Source organism: Oxyura jamaicensis, chromosome 1 (genome assembly GCF_011077185.1).
Source record: "Oxyura jamaicensis isolate SHBP4307 breed ruddy duck chromosome 1, BPBGC_Ojam_1.0, whole genome shotgun sequence".
Classification (NCBI taxonomy): domain Eukaryota; kingdom Metazoa; phylum Chordata; class Aves; order Anseriformes; family Anatidae; genus Oxyura; species Oxyura jamaicensis.
Genome location: NC_048893.1, coordinates 623,139 through 640,615, shown reverse-complemented (window position 1 = coordinate 640,615; position 17,477 = coordinate 623,139). Strand labels below are relative to the sequence as shown.

The window sequence follows — 17,477 nt, the reverse complement described above, 5'->3', positions numbered from 1 at the left end:
TATTGGACATCTGATGATAAGACAAGGGGCAACGGGTACAGGCTGGAAGATAGCAGGTTACACTTAAATATGAATCACAGAATCATCTAGGATGGAAGAGACCTCCAAGATCAGCTAGTCCAACCACAGTGAAGGTGAGGGAACACTGGAACAGGCTTCCCAGAGGTAGTGGAGTCTCCTTCTCTGGAGACGTTCAAAACCTGCCTGGATGCGTTCCTGTGTGACCTGATCTAGGTGTTCCTGCTGCGGCAGGGGGATTCGACTAGATGCTCTTTCAAGGTCCCTTCCAATCCCTAAAATTCTGTGATTCTGTGAAATAGAGACACAAAATGCCCATTAAATTGGCGAGGGGCAGCCATACGCTAGTTTAATTTTATTTGCATAAGTTCTTGTTGTGTCTTGCTTTTTTTTTCCCCAAGGAAGGTTTCCTTCATGCCTCTTAGTACAGCCATTCAAACACACCGATTTGAAAATCACCACAATCTTCACACTAAATATGGTACTTCTGCTCGTGGGAAGATACACTATGAGTGTTTATTTAAGCAGTTAGATGTCTTTATATAAATACATTTATGTTTTAATTTTTGCGTATAGGGAATTGGATGTGATGCTTTTACTGGCTTCTGATTTTTCTTATATTATTATTTTGATTTGTATCCAACTGTGTCTGGGCAGAAGCTGAAATTCAATTAAAATTAAAGCAGAATAACATTTTAAATAGTGTATTTATCACTTTAATAAATATTCCTGGAACGTACTGGACACAGAAGAAGAAAAGTAAATTTATCAGTACATATCTTTTGTATGTAAAGCTGACTGATCTTTTAAACAAAGGGAGATTTGGTTTGTGTTAGTGTTTCTCATTACAAATTCTCAAAGGTATTTAAGTGACAGAAAATAAGTAAGTATCTGGTGAGATTTCAAAATTGCCTAAGCGATTTAGGCATCTGTTTAGCTCCCCTTGATTTCTGTGGGAGTCTGACATCTGCTCTCTCTCTTCATGTCTAGTCACCTTAATACTTTTGAAAACCTGGCCCCAAATCCTCAAGTTCTTAGAATAATGAGATCTCATTCCTTTCCCGACAGGATTTTATTCATAAACTGGGGGAGGAAAGCGAGCTTCCTTACTCTCTCAGCTCTCAAATCTCCTTTCGGCTTTGAGTGAATCAGTCCAAATTATAAAGAAAGTATCTATGTTTCTAGCTAAATTGAAATGAAAAACAATCTGATAGGAAAGCTTTTCTATGCACCGTAAGCTGGAAAAACAACATGGAAGAATGTAAATACCAGCATTTGCTTCTTTGAAAAGTGGTTATAATGTGCCCAGCATGGGATATGGCTGTGACATATTTATAGTTTTTGAGTTGATTTCCAAAGAGAAGTACCTTTTGCTTCTGGTTTCAAACAATTCAGAAAAAGCATGCTTGAATTCATGACTATTGGAGGAAGGGCCGCTTAATCAATACAGTTTTATAAATACTTGTAAGTATGGACTTAGCATAAGCTGTCATATGGCAAACACAGGTTTTAACAGCTGTATTTTTGCAAAGAGAGATACCCTTAGTGTCACCGAAATCTTAGTGAGAGGCTCTGGGGCTGTCCTGCAGGCTCTGCCCAGGGATCCTGGAGCCAGCCAGGATGAGCATGGAGTCCCACAGGGCATTCTGGTGCTGGAGGCATTAGTCTGCAATGGCCAGGTGTGTGAGAGGCTGCCAAGGACAAGAGCGCCTGGATCTCAATGCAACAGTTTGAAGTATGCGCTGACCAAAACATCTTAATTTGTAACATCCTGTTCCTTTCCGTAATCCAATTTCTGTTATTTCTCAGATCTAGCTATTGGCAGAGTGCTGGAGAGCTCTCTGGGAAGTAGCAGAGTGCCTCCCAGGTATGTGTGCTTTGAAACAGTGGTCTCTCTGTGGTCATTGCAAAATTTTAACTCCAGTGAAACAGTGTCTTTCTCTAACTTTATTCTGAAAAACAGCTCAATTGATTTAATTGTATACCTCTCCATTGGTGAAGAATAAGAAACTGAAAACTGTGTAGTAATATGAAGCTCTGGGCAGCTATGCTTGTGAATACTGCTGCTCCTCGTGCCTGTAACAGAATTACATGGGTCCCTTTGGTTGCTCCTTTGCTGCTCAAGCACACAGTTCCAAACTTGCTGTCTTTTGGCAGTGAAATGGTGCAAGGTGACCCTGCTCCTGTCTGCTTGTCCCATCTGCTGACACAGTTCACTGCTTTGGTTGTACAAACACATCTTCCAGTAAGGTCATGCTGTAACCTCAGAGATGCCATCTCGGTTGCGATTTTCTTTTTATTAGTCTGTTTCCTCGTTATATTTTATTTCAGATTTGTAAGTGGAGCAAGGCTGTCATCTAATCCTATGACTAGACATGTGATTCTTGTAATGTCTATAATTATGCCTCCAGTAAATGGTCCTTTTCATTCTGTGTTCAGTTTTCCTAGGTATTACCCTTGTTCTCCAAGGTCTAGGACCGAAAGTGGAGGAACAAAACTGGGCAAGGGATGATCAGAAGCCACTACATTTTGTTCTGTCCTCTCCTTGTATTTTTAAGTTTGTGAACTGCAGTGAACTCTTAGCTCGGGCACCAAGATGCACATCTGGAGCATGCCGCTAAGCAGTTATAAACTAATGGAAGAAAATATTTTTCTATTTGTTTTTTAACAGGTAAAGTCTATGGACTTGGCGGATTATTTTTGAAGCTTTGCTGTAGATTTGATCTGAGATCTTGTGTAGATGAACATTCTTTGTTCTTCATTTGGAAAGACAGGATAGTAATGGATTTCCCCCAGACGGAAATTCCATGTGGTCACCCATCCGTGCCTGTGTGGTGCACAGGACCTTGATGATTAACAAGCACCTGTAGTGGGAGAATGCACATCCCAGAGGTGAAGGTGCCTCTTTCTGCGTTCTCCGTTTACTCATGCACTTTTATCTTCAGTATCTTGCTAAGTATAGAAACTATTATTAAAAGTTGACATAGTGCATCATCTTCCTAGTGTCAAAATCCATTTTACCTTCCTGGTCTCCTGCAATAGTAGAAGTATACACTAGCACACTGCTGATGGATGTAGATGTTCTGGATAGGATGCACTTCTGGGTTGTAAAAGACAGTCAGCAGTAGAACCTCAAGAGCTTAGTACCAGTTTAGTACCTGGGATGTTTGGTAACAACCTAAAGGTGCAGCTGTCAGAAGTCGCTGTCACATGCACAGAGGTGCGGTGTCTGCCTGAGCAGAGAGCTCACAGAAGAAACTTTCCTGTCCCTAGAGGACCTGGGAAGGCTGCAGGTTAAGGGATGTGCATGGGCAGAGGGTACTGGCACCATGGGGGTGGGCGTGGGCTCATCACTGACATGGACTCAGCTCTGTTGGCAGGGATCTTGCTGGGACTGTCAGTCCTGTTCTTGGGTACTGGGGCTTACCATGCATGGAGCATCATCTGTTGGGTTAGGTTAGCATCATCTGCTAAATGGCTGTTGGAAAGAGAAGGGACGTATGGACAAACAGGAGTTGAAAGAGCAAGGTTCAATCTGCACAATTGGGTGATAGTTAATAGGCATTTTGGGATCGCATCCTGGAGGCAGTTGTGGAGTTGTCAGTCTGTGCTGTTGCTGGCAGGTGGCTGTGAGTTCCTCCAGTGTTACTGTACTCGTGCTGATGGAATACCCAAACAGGAGAAAGATTTTGCTTTTAGTTACTCATGAAACAGGAAGGAATCTGGGGGAGAAGCAACACTGAGTAGCCAGGGTCAGGGAGGTGTCTTGCCATCAGAAAGGTAGCACTTGTGCACTGCTGCAGCTGATGCCAGTTGCACATGCCCATTTGTGCTGCGGGAATCAATTATGCCATGGCTGCACATTTCCAGCTCCTTCCGCTTTGGGTGACCAACTCCTTTTTACAATTTGAACAGTTTCTCTCACTTGTGTGCACTGTCCTGAGATGGTGCTGGGTCTGTCCCGGTGACCCCATCCACGCCAGAGAGGCTCTGAGGAACATGGGGGAGCATCTGGGATGTGCAAAGTGATTGGTACGGGGAGCAGAAGATCAGCTGTGATATTGGACATCTCTGGGTAATAGTTACTGGGTAATACCTACTCCTGCCCTGTGCCCCGGGAGAGCAGTGCAGTACGGGAAGCCAACCTTGTAACCCAGATGTGTGCTTGTGGCTCTGTGCCTCATCTCATGCATGACTGTGGCACTGGCAGCCTGTCTGGGTGTCACTGCGGACAGCTGGAGTGAGCCGCTTGAGTACTGGTATGGGTGCTGTGGAGCTGCATCGCTGCAAGGTTTTGAGGTCTAATAACCTCTGATGAGATGGAGCTGATGTTGCAGGGGGTGGTGCACTAAAATGACGAGAACTTTACGTATGTGATCTGGCTTGTTTTATGGCATGGGTCTGTGGTGCCAACCTTAGAAAACGTGCAAAAAATGTTTAGCTTCGCACACTAACTACACACAGAGAGAATTTGGTTAACCAGGTAAACAGCCCAGCATTAATTTGCCTCATCTTTTGAAAGTCTCAGCTTGGTGATACTTTTTGTCTGACTTACCGTGGTCTCCTCAGCATGCCAGAGAAAGAGCACAAGTGAACTTTACAGGTCCGAAGTTTGGGGATTTACAGTGTCCTCTGTAGAATTGCTTCTAAAAGTATTAACTTTTCCCCTTAGAAAATTAAACTTTGGCAAAAGCAAAATATTGCACAAGATAATGCATAATGACATTTTGTTTAGAAAGTCATTGAAAAGAATCATAAATGTTTCTGCATTGTGCTTGGTATTTTCAGATTTTGTTTTTCAACTGAAAAACTTCAAAATGAAATTTGAAGTGAAACACTTTGGAATTCATTTTGTTTCATAAAATATATCATTCTTCTGTGTCAAATTAAAGGAAAATGTTGAATCTTGAGTTTTTTCACTGTGGAAAATCAGCTCTGCTCAGAAGCATTCAGCCAGCCGTGCAGTGTTTCACAGGAGCTACCGCTATTCCTTGATTCTTGATTGCAGGTTGGCTGGTTGGCTAGAGCATTTCCCAAAGTCTTCCCTCAACTGATTACACGCTATTTTTGCCATGTCAGACACTTTCTAGACTTCCTTTCCTAAAACTGGCTGCTGCAAGGCTTAATTAAAATCAGCTAAAAGAAAAAGAAACAAACAAACAAAAACCAACCTGCAATCAAAGATCTGAAAAACTGGACTGGAAATGAGTATTTTCACATTGTAGTTTGTCCAAGTGCTGCCTGCCTGCGTGGCAGAGCTGCAATTTCTAGAGTCTAGAAATTTAATAAAATAATATATTCATCAAGTGTAGCTATCCAAAAGAGAAAAAAAAAGAGGAAAAAAAAAACAGTAACCTACAAACAGCCAGGCAGACTTAAAGGAGTCTTTTGAGCACTCAGCCCCTCAAGAGAACAAGATTATGTCTCTGGCCAAAGACAGAAAATTACACCAAGAATAAAACAGAATTTCACAGCAGAGAGTGCAACAGCCATACCCATTACACCGTATAATAATAGTCGGTGTTTGAGTAGCTTGATCTTTCTTGAGTGTTTCAAGTTTAACAGGCAGTCAGATGATACAGCCTCAAAATGATTTACAAGAGAAGATGCGATGCTACAGCGAGACACAGACAAAGCCCAAGTGTGCTGTGCCGTCACTGGTGCTGCTTAGTGGGTGGCTGGCACTGCACCTTCCATAGCCAGCACCGTGCTGCATGGTTGACAAACGCCTTGAGAGATGTCTGGTGATGCGCCTGTGTCACAGGCGCGTGCAATGTGCGCCTGCCCTCCTGGTGTTTGTGAACAGAAAGTGTGCACTAGCAGAGCACTGTGGTGTGGGGAGAGGGTGGCTTCCTTGGGATGGTCCAGCAATCCCCAGTCTTGAAGAGTGGGTAGGAAGGACCACATTCCATGTGGACTTGTGGCATAGCCTCAAAGAGGGTATTTGCCTTGTAGGACGTATAGTCTCAGGGACCTGGGAATGAATAAGTGCCCTGGCTTCTAGTGGGTGCTGCACCATTATTCTTTCTGGTTGTCTTGGGTCTCCTGAATGAGGATATTCCTCTGGTGGCTTTTTTCTTCCCATCGGTGTGTTAACACTATGTATTGTATGTTTTCCTGGGGTGTCACGGCTGCAGGCAAATCTGAAGAAGTTCATGGAGTACGTGCAAATGCTAAATGCGGAGAAGGTCTGCAGACTGCTGGAGAAGGGACTGGACCCCAACTTCCATGACCCGGATACTGGAGGTGAGATTGGCCTCTCCAGACAGGGGATGATGACAGGGCAGGGTTGGGGGAAAAAGTGTCCAGGGGATGCAGTGGGAATTTGGGGGAGTGGTTGTTCTTGAAGAGGCATAGCAAATGATAATTTGTCTGAAATGTAAGGTTTGGAAGAGAGGTATGTAAGCTGGATTTCTTAGTAGTGTGTCCTGTTATGACACTTGGGTCTTAGAGGTCTTGGGAACATGATGTTACAGAAGGTGCTTGGCAGAAGAGTGTGTGTGGGGAGAGAAAGATGCATAGTCTGGGAATATGACATAAAATGAAACAGATGTGGGGCTGTGCATCTTTCAGAGTTGGATTCTGGAGAGGACAAAGCTTTCTCTGTGACTGGCATGTTGGGTGAGCACAAAATCTGTTCATGAAGCTTTCAGAAGTTTTGAGAAATGTTTTCAAGGTCAAGAAAATAAAATCTTGGCTTCTGGGTGCCTCTTGTTTTTTTTTTTTTTTATGCACCTCAGAGAGGTCAGGCCTTTGGAGCACATGTTGTTGGGTTGTCTGCAGGCTCCTGGGTGTGAAGAGTGAGAATCACAATCCCATGCATTTTCCTTATAGACAGGATCATGAGGGAGGATTCTCATGGTCTTGTTCTGAGAGAGGAGATACTGTTTTTATTGTTTCTGTTTTAAAGAAATGCACTTTATTAGTATTTAGCATAGAGTTGAACTTATTTGTGTGAATTATGGGCATGTTTCCAACCCATGAGCAGATTCCAATCTGATGATTATTTTTCTGTGTTTCCAGTTCAGTTCGATGGCTTTTCAGGTTGTTTCTGAAATTCTGGCTACCTCTCTATTAGGAGTTCTAGTGTGTCCAGACTGTTGTTCCACACCAAGGTCAGCTGGCACAGTCTGCGGTCATGCACTCTGTTAACCTCTCTTATCTTCTCAGACAACAGGGCTGCACCCAAACTGCCCCTTGAGAATGGCTCTTGGCCTCTGCCAGCTCTTCAAATGGGAAGGTGAAAGTTGGTTTAGCCAAACTCTGGCAAGAAGCATTCAAACAGCACACAGTAATGTTTGTGTTGTGTAATTTGCTGGTGTAGCCACTCTGATCCTGCTGAAGTGCCCTGGTGAACAACTGCTTATATGAAAAATAAACTGTTAGTAGCATACAAGCATGATTGCTGTCTGCCCTGGAGCATGCCCAAACAGCTCAGCTCTATTTCACTTTCATTTTAACCCAAGACTTTTCAAGCATTTTGAGTGATGTTTCTTTAAAAAGAAAGTCCTACGCTCTTCTAAAGCTGATTCAGCTTTCTGAAATACATTGCAGAGTGCAGTGTGCTTGAGGAGATCATAGAATCGTAGAATGGTTTGGGTTGGAAGGGACTTTAAAGGTCATCCAGTTCCTACTCCCTGCCATGGGCAGGGATGCATTTCAGTAGATGACATTGCTCAAAGCCCCATCCAATGGGGCTGTAAAGTTTAGGATGCCGGGAGATTTTTGGATCTGATGTTGTTTCACATAAGGTTTATAGGAACAGACTTCTGCATGCTGCAAAGACTCTTAAATACAGAGTGGGAGGAAGGAAAACAAAACATAACAACAAACCACCTGATCCAAATAGTTATTTGGTTCCAGTTCAGAACTGAAGGCAAAACTGGATTTTATGAGATGTGAAAATAGTGTTGGAGCAGAGAGAGTCTTGGACACCTTATTTTGAGCCCTATTTCTTGTGCAAAACAACTTTATTACTGCTTGCTTTACAATCTGTTTTGTGAGTGTGACAGAGTGACATAAAACTGCTGCTCAGTATTCATGGGTATCTGGAATTTAAGACCAGATGGAGCTATTATACCATCCGACCTGACCTCCTGCAGCTCATCGGATCCTCGTCACCTTGTGTGTGTGTGTTCACTAAGCAAAGCTTAAACATATTTTCCAGAAAGTCATCAATCTTGATTCAGGGAATAGAAGATCTGTGCTGTTCTTTCGTTATTTGGTTAATCACCCTCACTGTTTAAAATTGGTACCTCATTTAAATTTGTATGCTTCAGCTTCCAGCTGTCGTTATACTTTATCTTCTAGATTAAAGAGCACTTTAGAACATGGTATGTCTTCACATGAAGGTATTTGTACATGGTAATCAAGTCAATATTCAATCTTCGCTTTCCTAATTAAAGAGGCCAAACTCCTTTAGCCTTCCATTGAAGGTATTTTTTCCAGTTTTCCTGTCACTTTTGAGGTTTACCTGTCACTGCTCCATTTCAAAGAGGTTTTTAAGAAGCCTGCTGTCTGTCTGCACCATTCTTCAAGGGCAGGTGCCGTTTTCCCTGTGGGTCCTTGCTCTCTTGCTCTCTGGTATCCTGTGGCTGTGGTAGCAGTGGCCTCATTGGGGAGGACCTGCACGTCTCTGCGATGGACCTCTGCGTCACTCCCTGCAGGGGTTTTTGACCTGTGTCACCTGAAGCATGGTGAAACCATGAAGCAGTTCCTTGTTTGGAAGCTTTGTTTTGGTGAGGCTGGTTGTGCTCCCATCGACTTCCCTGTGCAGCCTGGCTGGCTGATGGGCAGAGCAAGGTGGGAGCACGTTGGTCCTCCCATGGCTGCCAGCTGCAGCTTTGCCCCCTGCACAGGAGGATTTTGCAAAGCTGTGCCCACAGGGTGCAGCCATACAGGGCAGCACGTTTCCTCCCCCATGCAATGTGTTCACCCCAGGCTAAGATGGATCCTGCAGGATTGCCATGGCTTTTGTTTCTGGTTCCAGAATTGCCCAGCCCGGATTGCTCTTAGCAATCTTCCAAGCTTTGTCACCTACAAATATGATCAGAGATTTCCACCTACATCAAGATGAAGACAATGAAGATAGAGCCAAGTCCAACACCTTGGAGAGCCTCTTCACCACCCGCAACCATGTTCCCCAGTGACCACTCTGGCTGCTTCTCCTTAACTGGGTTTTAGTTACTTTAGTTTAGCTACTCATTTTTAATGTCATGTAGGACTCAGCCGAGCATGAGTCTTACATCAATACAGCTATCTGCATCAATCAGACTTGTAATTTACCAAGAAAAGGAATTACGTGTGAGTAACAAGACCTATTTACTGTAAAACTTGGCTGGCCAATATTAATGATATTGGTATTCTTCAATGCTGTGTCAATTAAATTCCAATGAATTTTCCGACTGTTTTTCCAGGATCAGTGCTATTTTTCTGGCTTGTTGTTTTGTGGATCATCTTACTTGCTCCTTTTTGAATATTGGCCTGACATTGCTATCTTTCTAGTCTTTTTGAATGTCCTAATATTTCAAAATGTATTAAAATCTAACTTTATTGGCCCAGAAAGACCTTCAGGAAGAAGCTAAGGAGGATGATATACAACATTCACTAGATGTAAACAATTTATTCAAGCTCAGGTAACTCATGCCAAAAATCCTTATTTGGTAATAAGGAAAATAATATTTCCACAGCAGCAAAAATAAAAATAAATTATTGATCATCTTGCTTTCTGTATTTATTAGCAATTATTCATTATTTGCTTAGTTGAATGGTTTGCACAGGGCATAGGAAATTATTTTGGTATTATCTAATTTAAACAACAGTAACAAAACCCCTCTCAGTAGTCCTTTGCCATGCCAAATGCAGTTTTCTTTACTGTTATGTCATTTGTTCTTGCCCTTCATTTTCTAATTTTGAATTCATACTGACTGTTATTTCATCGTGTTAGAATTTTTGTAACTGCTCTTATCACTTCACTGCTGACCTGGATGGGGAACACAGCAGTGGTTCTCCTCTTCAGTTTATGGAGTAGTATTCCTGAAACTGTTCTTCAAGAATTCCCAGTCACCTTTTACTTTTTCTTTTTAATTTTAAGCCTTTCATGTATCCTACGATAAATTTCCCGTGGTTGATTGATTCCCTTAGGAAGCATCAAATATTTGCCTGGCTGGTTGGGACTTCCATCTCTCCCTGTTGTCTTTAGCTGATGAGGCAGTAGTCAAGTGTTTAGTAGAATTTTATTCCTTATGTTGAAATTACAGTAGCATTTACCTATGTTGAAGCAAAACATTATCTATAGAAAAGCAATCATTTTTTTCCTTTTTAGAAAATGAAATGATATTTTTTTGGTCGTTGGATGGGACAGCCAGCATTTGCTCTCAAGTTGAGGTTGTCCTGATAGTGCAAGTGTTAATTTATATAACTTGGAGATCAACACTTAAAGGTTAATTAATTTTTTTTTTCTTTACTGGTCTGTAATAGAATCTCTTGAGGGACGTTTTAACTTGTTACTTCAGACACTAATCTACATGAATTTGTGGCCCTGTTCTGAATCGTTGCTGGCCATATGATAGATGATGGGATTTTAATGTGAACTCTTTCTGGGCCTCCGTGCCCACTCAGTACTTTCTCATTCTTAATGTTCCAAAATTGTGTAGTTGTCTGTAGATTTCAGTAATGACAATTATATCAAGATTCTTATTACCAGTAAAAGCAGTCCACATCCTTTTTGCTGTTATCCAGTCTCCTAATACTTTGAAACGAGCAAAGAAAAAGAAAAATCTTCCTCTCATTCTTTGTCAAATGGCCTTAATTACTTCTGACATGGTGCATTTGTGTTGTATTTCCCTCTTTGGAATTGTTTCACTTGTGTTCTTGGTTTAATGTCTTTCTAATTGTTCTACTTATTTCTCAGCAAAGCTCATTATCTCAACTCTCTGTGAAGTGTAGGTTATTGACTGAGAAAATCCTCTAGAATGGGCCAGTGTTCCCTAAACCCAAGTTTAGCAAAATTCAGTTTTGCTCTCATGCAGTTGACTGTTGACTTCCAGTATTTTCTGAACAATGTCTTCTCCTGCTTGTAAGGCTGAAGGGAGCCCTGGGATGAGCACGTGGACTTTTCTTTCCATCAACTTCCCATCCATGTCCTCATGTCCCATTACTAGTGAATTTCTGTCTCATTTCACAAGCTTATCCAACATTAAAGGAAAATGTTGGGCTGTCCTCACCTTTTGTGTTAAGATGTAACATAAATGCAAGTGCCTCTGTACAGGGATGCAGCATGGGCTGTGCACTGGTTCCTGTTCCCGATGATGGTGAAGGGCACCCAGATGCCTTTCAGATTCCAGCTCTGAGGCAGTCGGTGACCAGCACTGGGCACCTCACTCTGGGCAATCTGAGACATCACTGTGACCCTGACAGATGCGATGCAGGGCTGGCAGGAGACTTGTCTGCTGCTCCAGGTAGGATGGGCATCCTGCATTGCCACGCGGGGTCCCTGCTGGGGATGGCTGTGTCCCACCTGTGGGCTGCTGCAGGGTGAGCTCAGCGGTGCTCCATCGAGTTATCCACCACGCTGCTGTGAACTGTGCGGGAGCCCACGTACCCATGAATAGGAAACTTAATTTGTGGGCTGAATCCCATGCCTCTGGCTTTGGCTTGAGGAAGACAGTGCACTGTTTTACTCTTCACCTCTCGCTTAAAACATAAATATGTTTGCCTATTTCTGATTTCTTTTCCTCTTCTGGCCACAACAGTAACGATCCTTCTTGGGCTGCCTCTAAGGCTGACTCTTGAGTCTAGCTGTCCAGCCAACTTCCTCTGAGATTTCATTTTTTCAAACCTTATGCGGTAGTGTAATGTCTTCTTCTGATCCATATCTTCCAGTTGTCACTGACTGAACTCCATATGCAGGACTGTTCCTCTCCATTTGTAGAAGGGAAAGCATAGTGCATCCAGCTTAGCATAGATTTTCTATTTGTACAGTTGGAATAGATCCATACCTGAAAAGAAGGAATGATATTCCCTATGAAACTCCTATTTGGCGGTCCTACTTTCCTGATAGGAGTCTTCACGATGGACTGTTTACTAAACTAGAATTTCCTAAATTTCCGGTTGAAAGATGAAGAGTATGCAGGGATCCTATGCTGCAGAGTATGAGAGCAGAGTTACAGATCGTATTGTCCTATGACAGGATTAGCAGTCAACCTGGTCTTGAACATCTCCAAGGATGGGGCATCCACAACCTCTCTGGACAACCTGTTCCAGTGCCTCACCAACTTCTGAATGAAGAACTTCCTCCTAACCTCTACTGTAAATCTCTCCTCTTTTAGTTTAAAACCATTCCCCCTTGTCCTGTCATTATCTGACTGAACAAAAAGTTGTTCTCCATCTCTAAGTCCCCTTTAAGTACTGAAAGGCTGCAGGGGTGTCTCCCCAGAGCCTTCTCTTCTCCAGGCTGAACATCCCCAGCTCGCTCAGCTTTCTTCATAGGAGAGGTGCTCCAGCTGTCTCATTCTTTTAACTAGAAGCCTCTTCCTGTTTCATAATAGTGTTGTTGTTAAGAGCCCTATGCTTTTTTATTTGAAGACTAGGGTATTGGACATACCTGGTGAGCGAGGATTGTTTTTCTATTTATTTTCCTTTAAAAGCTTTCATATTGGCTTTTTTACCATAATGTCTGAGGGCATTATGGGAGTCTGTAGAGCAATATGATTGATGTGTGTCAGTTGTGATCCTTTTTTGTGGCATCTTGTTTGTGGAGAAAATAAATATGCATATGTTCAGAATAACATTTTATTTTGGTAAGCTGTAAAGTAAAAATGTTATTGTTCTATGTCATTCCTGCTGTCTTTGTTAGATAAGGGTGATGGATGGAACACTGTTTTCATAGTTTTATATTCAAGGGGTTTACCCAAGTCTCAGTCTGCAATGCAGGAGGTCTGGTGGAATGAACATGTGCAGTCCCCAAGGTTAAGCAAAGCAGGAGGACATTGGCTTGCCCACACTGGAACACCAGGATTGTAGGATGCAGGAAACCTGGGAAGGGAGAGAGTTGCTGGGGATGAAGACAGTGAAGTCTCATTGTAGGACGCCATCTCCCTGCAAGTCCCTGTGGAAGCAGACAGTCTAGAGAGAAAGAAGAGCATTAATTTAATATTTAACATCCCTCTCCAGAATGAGGAAGACCGTAGAACTGAATGTGGGTGTGGATGTAGCCTTGAATCCTGCCAAGACGAAGCTGACTTAAGTACAGACTGACTTAAGCTGGCTTCTGTACCTACAGTTCTGGACAGAACCTTACTGGTTTTGTAGGAGCTGCCTTTTTTTTATGAAGTTTGCTCTTAAAGCCTTACCTTCAGTCTGCAGGGAAACCTTCCTGTTGAAGCAGAGGAGCCTTCAATGCAGTGCTTACCTCCTAACCCATCTACAGTGTGCCCTCCCCTATGGAGTGGTGGCTGGCAGTGTTGTGACCTGCTCTCTGAAACAAGGAGTAATGCCACAGCTGGGGTTTTCCTTCCCTGGGAAGCCGGGGTGAGGGGCAGGCTCTGCCTGCTGTGGAGCTGTCGCAGGTATGGCTGTGTGCAGAGGAGAGACCTGAGGTGGCATGCTGGAGGCTGGACAGGAACCAGAAAACTGTGGTTCAGAGAGAAGTTTTTTTTTTTTTCTGCTACTGAGCTACATGAATGATTTCTTGTGGAGACAAAACTTGTGCTCATCCATTGGAGTTTTGCTCCTGCCACAGCAAGTCTCCAGTTCTGTGGGGTTTCTCCCAAAGGAGGGGCCCATTTGAGCAGAGACTTTTTAAGTTCCTGAGTTAAACACTGCCAGTGCATTGCTCTTTCTGATTTGTTACTTAAAGACTCAATGGCTAGTTTGCTGCCAAGTCAAACTTCCCCTCTCCGGGATGCTTCAAAACCTTAGTCGGAGAAAATCTGAGTCTTTTATTTGTTGAGAATACTTGTACATTGAATTTTTAACCTGGAGCTTTCAGATTCATCAGTAAAGTTATGGTAATGTGGGCAGCTCTTCAACTAAGATTTCAAGAGAAGGAATAAATAAATGGTCATTTTTTCCAGTGCTTGTTATTTAGCAAAGATAGCACTTATGCACAGCAGCTTTTTCTATTTTTAATTTTTCATCTTTACTTTATAAAATCACTGTAGTAAAACCTTTCTTTTTTTAGTCAAAACAGAATTGCTATCAGCTATGCTTTTTTATCCACTGAGTCTCTATGCTAAGTTTACCAGTGATATAGCAAATAGGCCCTGACACCAAATGCTTCTTTCTGTGTGGCCAGGTCTTCAAAAGCTTGGATAATTACAAACACCATTTATTCTCCTTCCTCCTACAAAACTGGCGTTTCTTCTTGAACCACTCATGTGCAACACAAATGGTTCCTTAATCCCATTCTGAAGGTGATTTAAAACTGCTCTGCTGATTTTTAAGACAGTGAATACAATATTACTGTCTCAAAGACTTTGCAGTATAGATCCCTAATGAAACCGATTCATCCTCTTCTCAGTTTCTGTAAGTTTTTATTCTACATGTCTTGACCTAGGGAAAAGAATATCACTGCAGAAATTATTTATGGGTCATTATCCATGACTGGTCAGCATAGGGAATTTAATAGTCTTACCTGCAACCTGCTAGGTTTTCCAGAAAGCAGAGGTTTCCCCTTGCTTGTGAGCTAGTTCGTGTAAGGGAGAGATGTCAAATAACCCTGCGTGAGGTTTTAGTTCTAGCAGTTCAGAAAGGGGATCTCTCTGTGTTGTAAAGGAGAAGAATGAGACACTTTTGCCCAGTTGTTCTTGGCCATCACAATACCTCTGTTTACTCTTAGTTTCTCTTTCCAGCATGTGCTGCTCTTTCTCTTTCCAAGGCACGCAACTGCCTTGTTGACAAGTCCTGGTCCAGGACTTGTCATCCAAATTGTCCCCTGTAGGAAGTAGACATTTCCCTTCTTCTGCCATGATATAGCCTGTTTGTATCTCACACTAATGCTAAATTTACTGAAAATGGAGGGAGGTCTGCAGCCTGTCCACACCAGGGTGTTGCATGCTTGTCCTCTGCAGAATTGTTCTGAATGGAACCATTTCTGTGCACTCCACCTGGTGTCCCTGCCTATGGCAGGGGGGTTGGAACTAGATGATCGTTGAGGTCCGTTCCAAGCCAGGCCATTCTGTGGCTCTGTGTATTATCAGAAGTTTCCCGAAGTAAGTGGGACGTGCCTATTTCAAGAAATGTTCTTCTGCAGAGTTAAATCCATCTAGTGTACTTTGAATAATGCAGGCTGCACCATCAAATACTGTGTGATTTGTGGTGCCATCCTTGCAGCAGAGCCAGCAGGCAGGTACAGTGCTGTCTCAGCTCAGTCAAGCACAAAGCTTGATATCTCCACTTAAGCTGCTGTTGGGAGTGGTTTTAAGCTGCGTGGAGGCAGCTGAAATGCAGGGACACGTTCCCTTCTCCTAGGTCTGCTGAGGGGGAGAGAGCAGATAAGTGCAATTTCTTAAACCATCACAGCCCAATTTGCCAGTTTATGTTTCAGTGCTGTAGGATTGCTGGTGAGATACTCTAGGAAAGATTAACAGTTTTTGAAACAGTTTAAAAGAAAAATACTTGCTCTGTAGGCAAATTTTAAGGGTGAAAAACATACTTTAGAAATTACTATTAATATAAAATAAGACCCAAACCTGAGTATTGGTTCAGAATGGAGAAATGTGAAAGCAATCCTCAATATTTAACAGGGTTGCAACAGGGGAACAGCAACAATGAGAGGAAATTGTTGCATTTACAGAGAAATTTTCTTGACCGTGTGCAGCAATACAGACTGTGGCTCAGTATGATCTGAGGACAAAGAGCTGCAGGAATAGGTAATTAGGGAGAGATACTTACTGTGCATGGCCGTGCTTTCTGCACCTTCTGCATACCATTACGGATAAATGTTTGCCCAAGGTGCCTGGAGCCTGCTGATCTCCTGCCTCAGCTGTGCTGTACTGCAGACTATCTGCTAGCTATGGCATAATGCGTTCAAGGTATAAAAGCAGCATTACTTGATTAAGAACCTGAATAACTCACTTTAAAATAGGATTTGTTTTCTGTTGATTTGAATTTTAAAAGCTGAAAGTTGTGCTTTGGTTCAGCCAGCAGTTGTGGACTAGATAGGAGAAACACTGGAAAAAATTTCAGTGACTTGTGATTTTTAAAGTTATGGTTCTTCTCAGTTTAAAGTCTGTTAGTCCAGTTGCTTTAAGCCTCTTTTTTTTTTTCTTTTTTCAAACAAACAACAAAAAAACTTTTTTTTTTTTTTTTTTTTTTTTTTAGCAAACTGGTAGCATCACTTTGAATTCAATGTATTATGCAGATTAACGAAAGATGATGTGTTTGCAATCAACTGCGATTGCAGATGAAAGGTCATTTTGTAAGGTTTTTCACCCAAACCTGAAAAACAGTACTGTGAGGTTCTGCTTCTAGATAGCATTTGCCATAAGCACATATTTCCTATTATTTGTATTGTATTTCTGTATAGGAACATTGTGTATACCTTAACCGTCCTCTCTAGTAGCTTGCATGAGAACTTTCCTATCTAGTCCATTGCCATCTCAACTTGAATCACAGAATCACAGAATCACAGAATTTCTAGGTTGGAAGAGACCTCAAGATCATCGAGTCCAACCTCTAACCTAACACTAACAGTCCCCACTAAACCATATCCCTAAGCTCTACATCTAAACGTCTTTTGAAGACTTCCAGGGATGGTGACTCCACCACCTCCCTGGGCAGCCTGTTCCAATGAGCAGAGATCTTCCTGTTTCCAAAAGGTTGAAGCTAAGTTCTGGAGTATTTTTTTTTCCTTTTTAACAACAACAAAAATCTGTTATCTGAATGAAGAGGTGGTTCTTGCTTGTGTGGGAGCTGCCTTTGGGGTCTCAGCTTTCGTCGCTGCCTTTGCCTCACCGTGTGAATCCCAGGTCTCCTAACAAACGCCGCCTGCGGAGCCGCCGCAGTTTCCTCCTGCGATGCGTGGAGGAACATCCACGTTGCCGTTCTGTGGCTGTCCCATCACGCTGTCTCTCTGCTGCCGGCTTCTGGGGGGTGTCTGCATAGCACCTGCCCTGCCGGACTGTGCCTGCTGCTGGAGGTCTTGTCGCGTTCCGGCTGCAGGAGCTCAGACTGTTCCTCCAGCACGCAGCTCTGTTTGGGCGCTGCGTTCACAGAAGTGACCAGCCTGAGGACTGCCGGAGTACCTCGTATGCAATCAAAATATAAGCAATGCTTTTCATCCTAAGCTTCTTTTAGTCAAACGAAGAGAGAACAAATACAAGACAAATGTGGAAAGAACGCTGCTTTAAATGCAGCAGAAATTAACTTTTCTGGAGCTGTCCCTGTTTCCTGTACTGGCTGCTCCAGCAAAGTGCTGTTTGCCTGCATCCTGCCCCCAGAGGTGGTTCAGATCTGTG

The 17,477-nt window shown here is 42.8% G+C and overlaps 1 protein-coding gene across 1 annotated transcript in view; it reads left to right on the top strand.

The window, feature by feature from the left end:
* SHANK3 (SH3 and multiple ankyrin repeat domains 3) overlaps window positions 1-17,477 on the top strand; it is a 352,775-nt gene that overhangs the window by 50,400 nt on the left and 284,898 nt on the right. Inside the window, exon 5 of the mRNA XM_035335012.1 lies at window positions 6,156-6,264. Within this exon, the coding sequence (XP_035190903.1) occupies window positions 6,156-6,264 (109 nt within the window). The remainder of the gene's footprint in view (window positions 1-6,155; window positions 6,265-17,477) is intronic.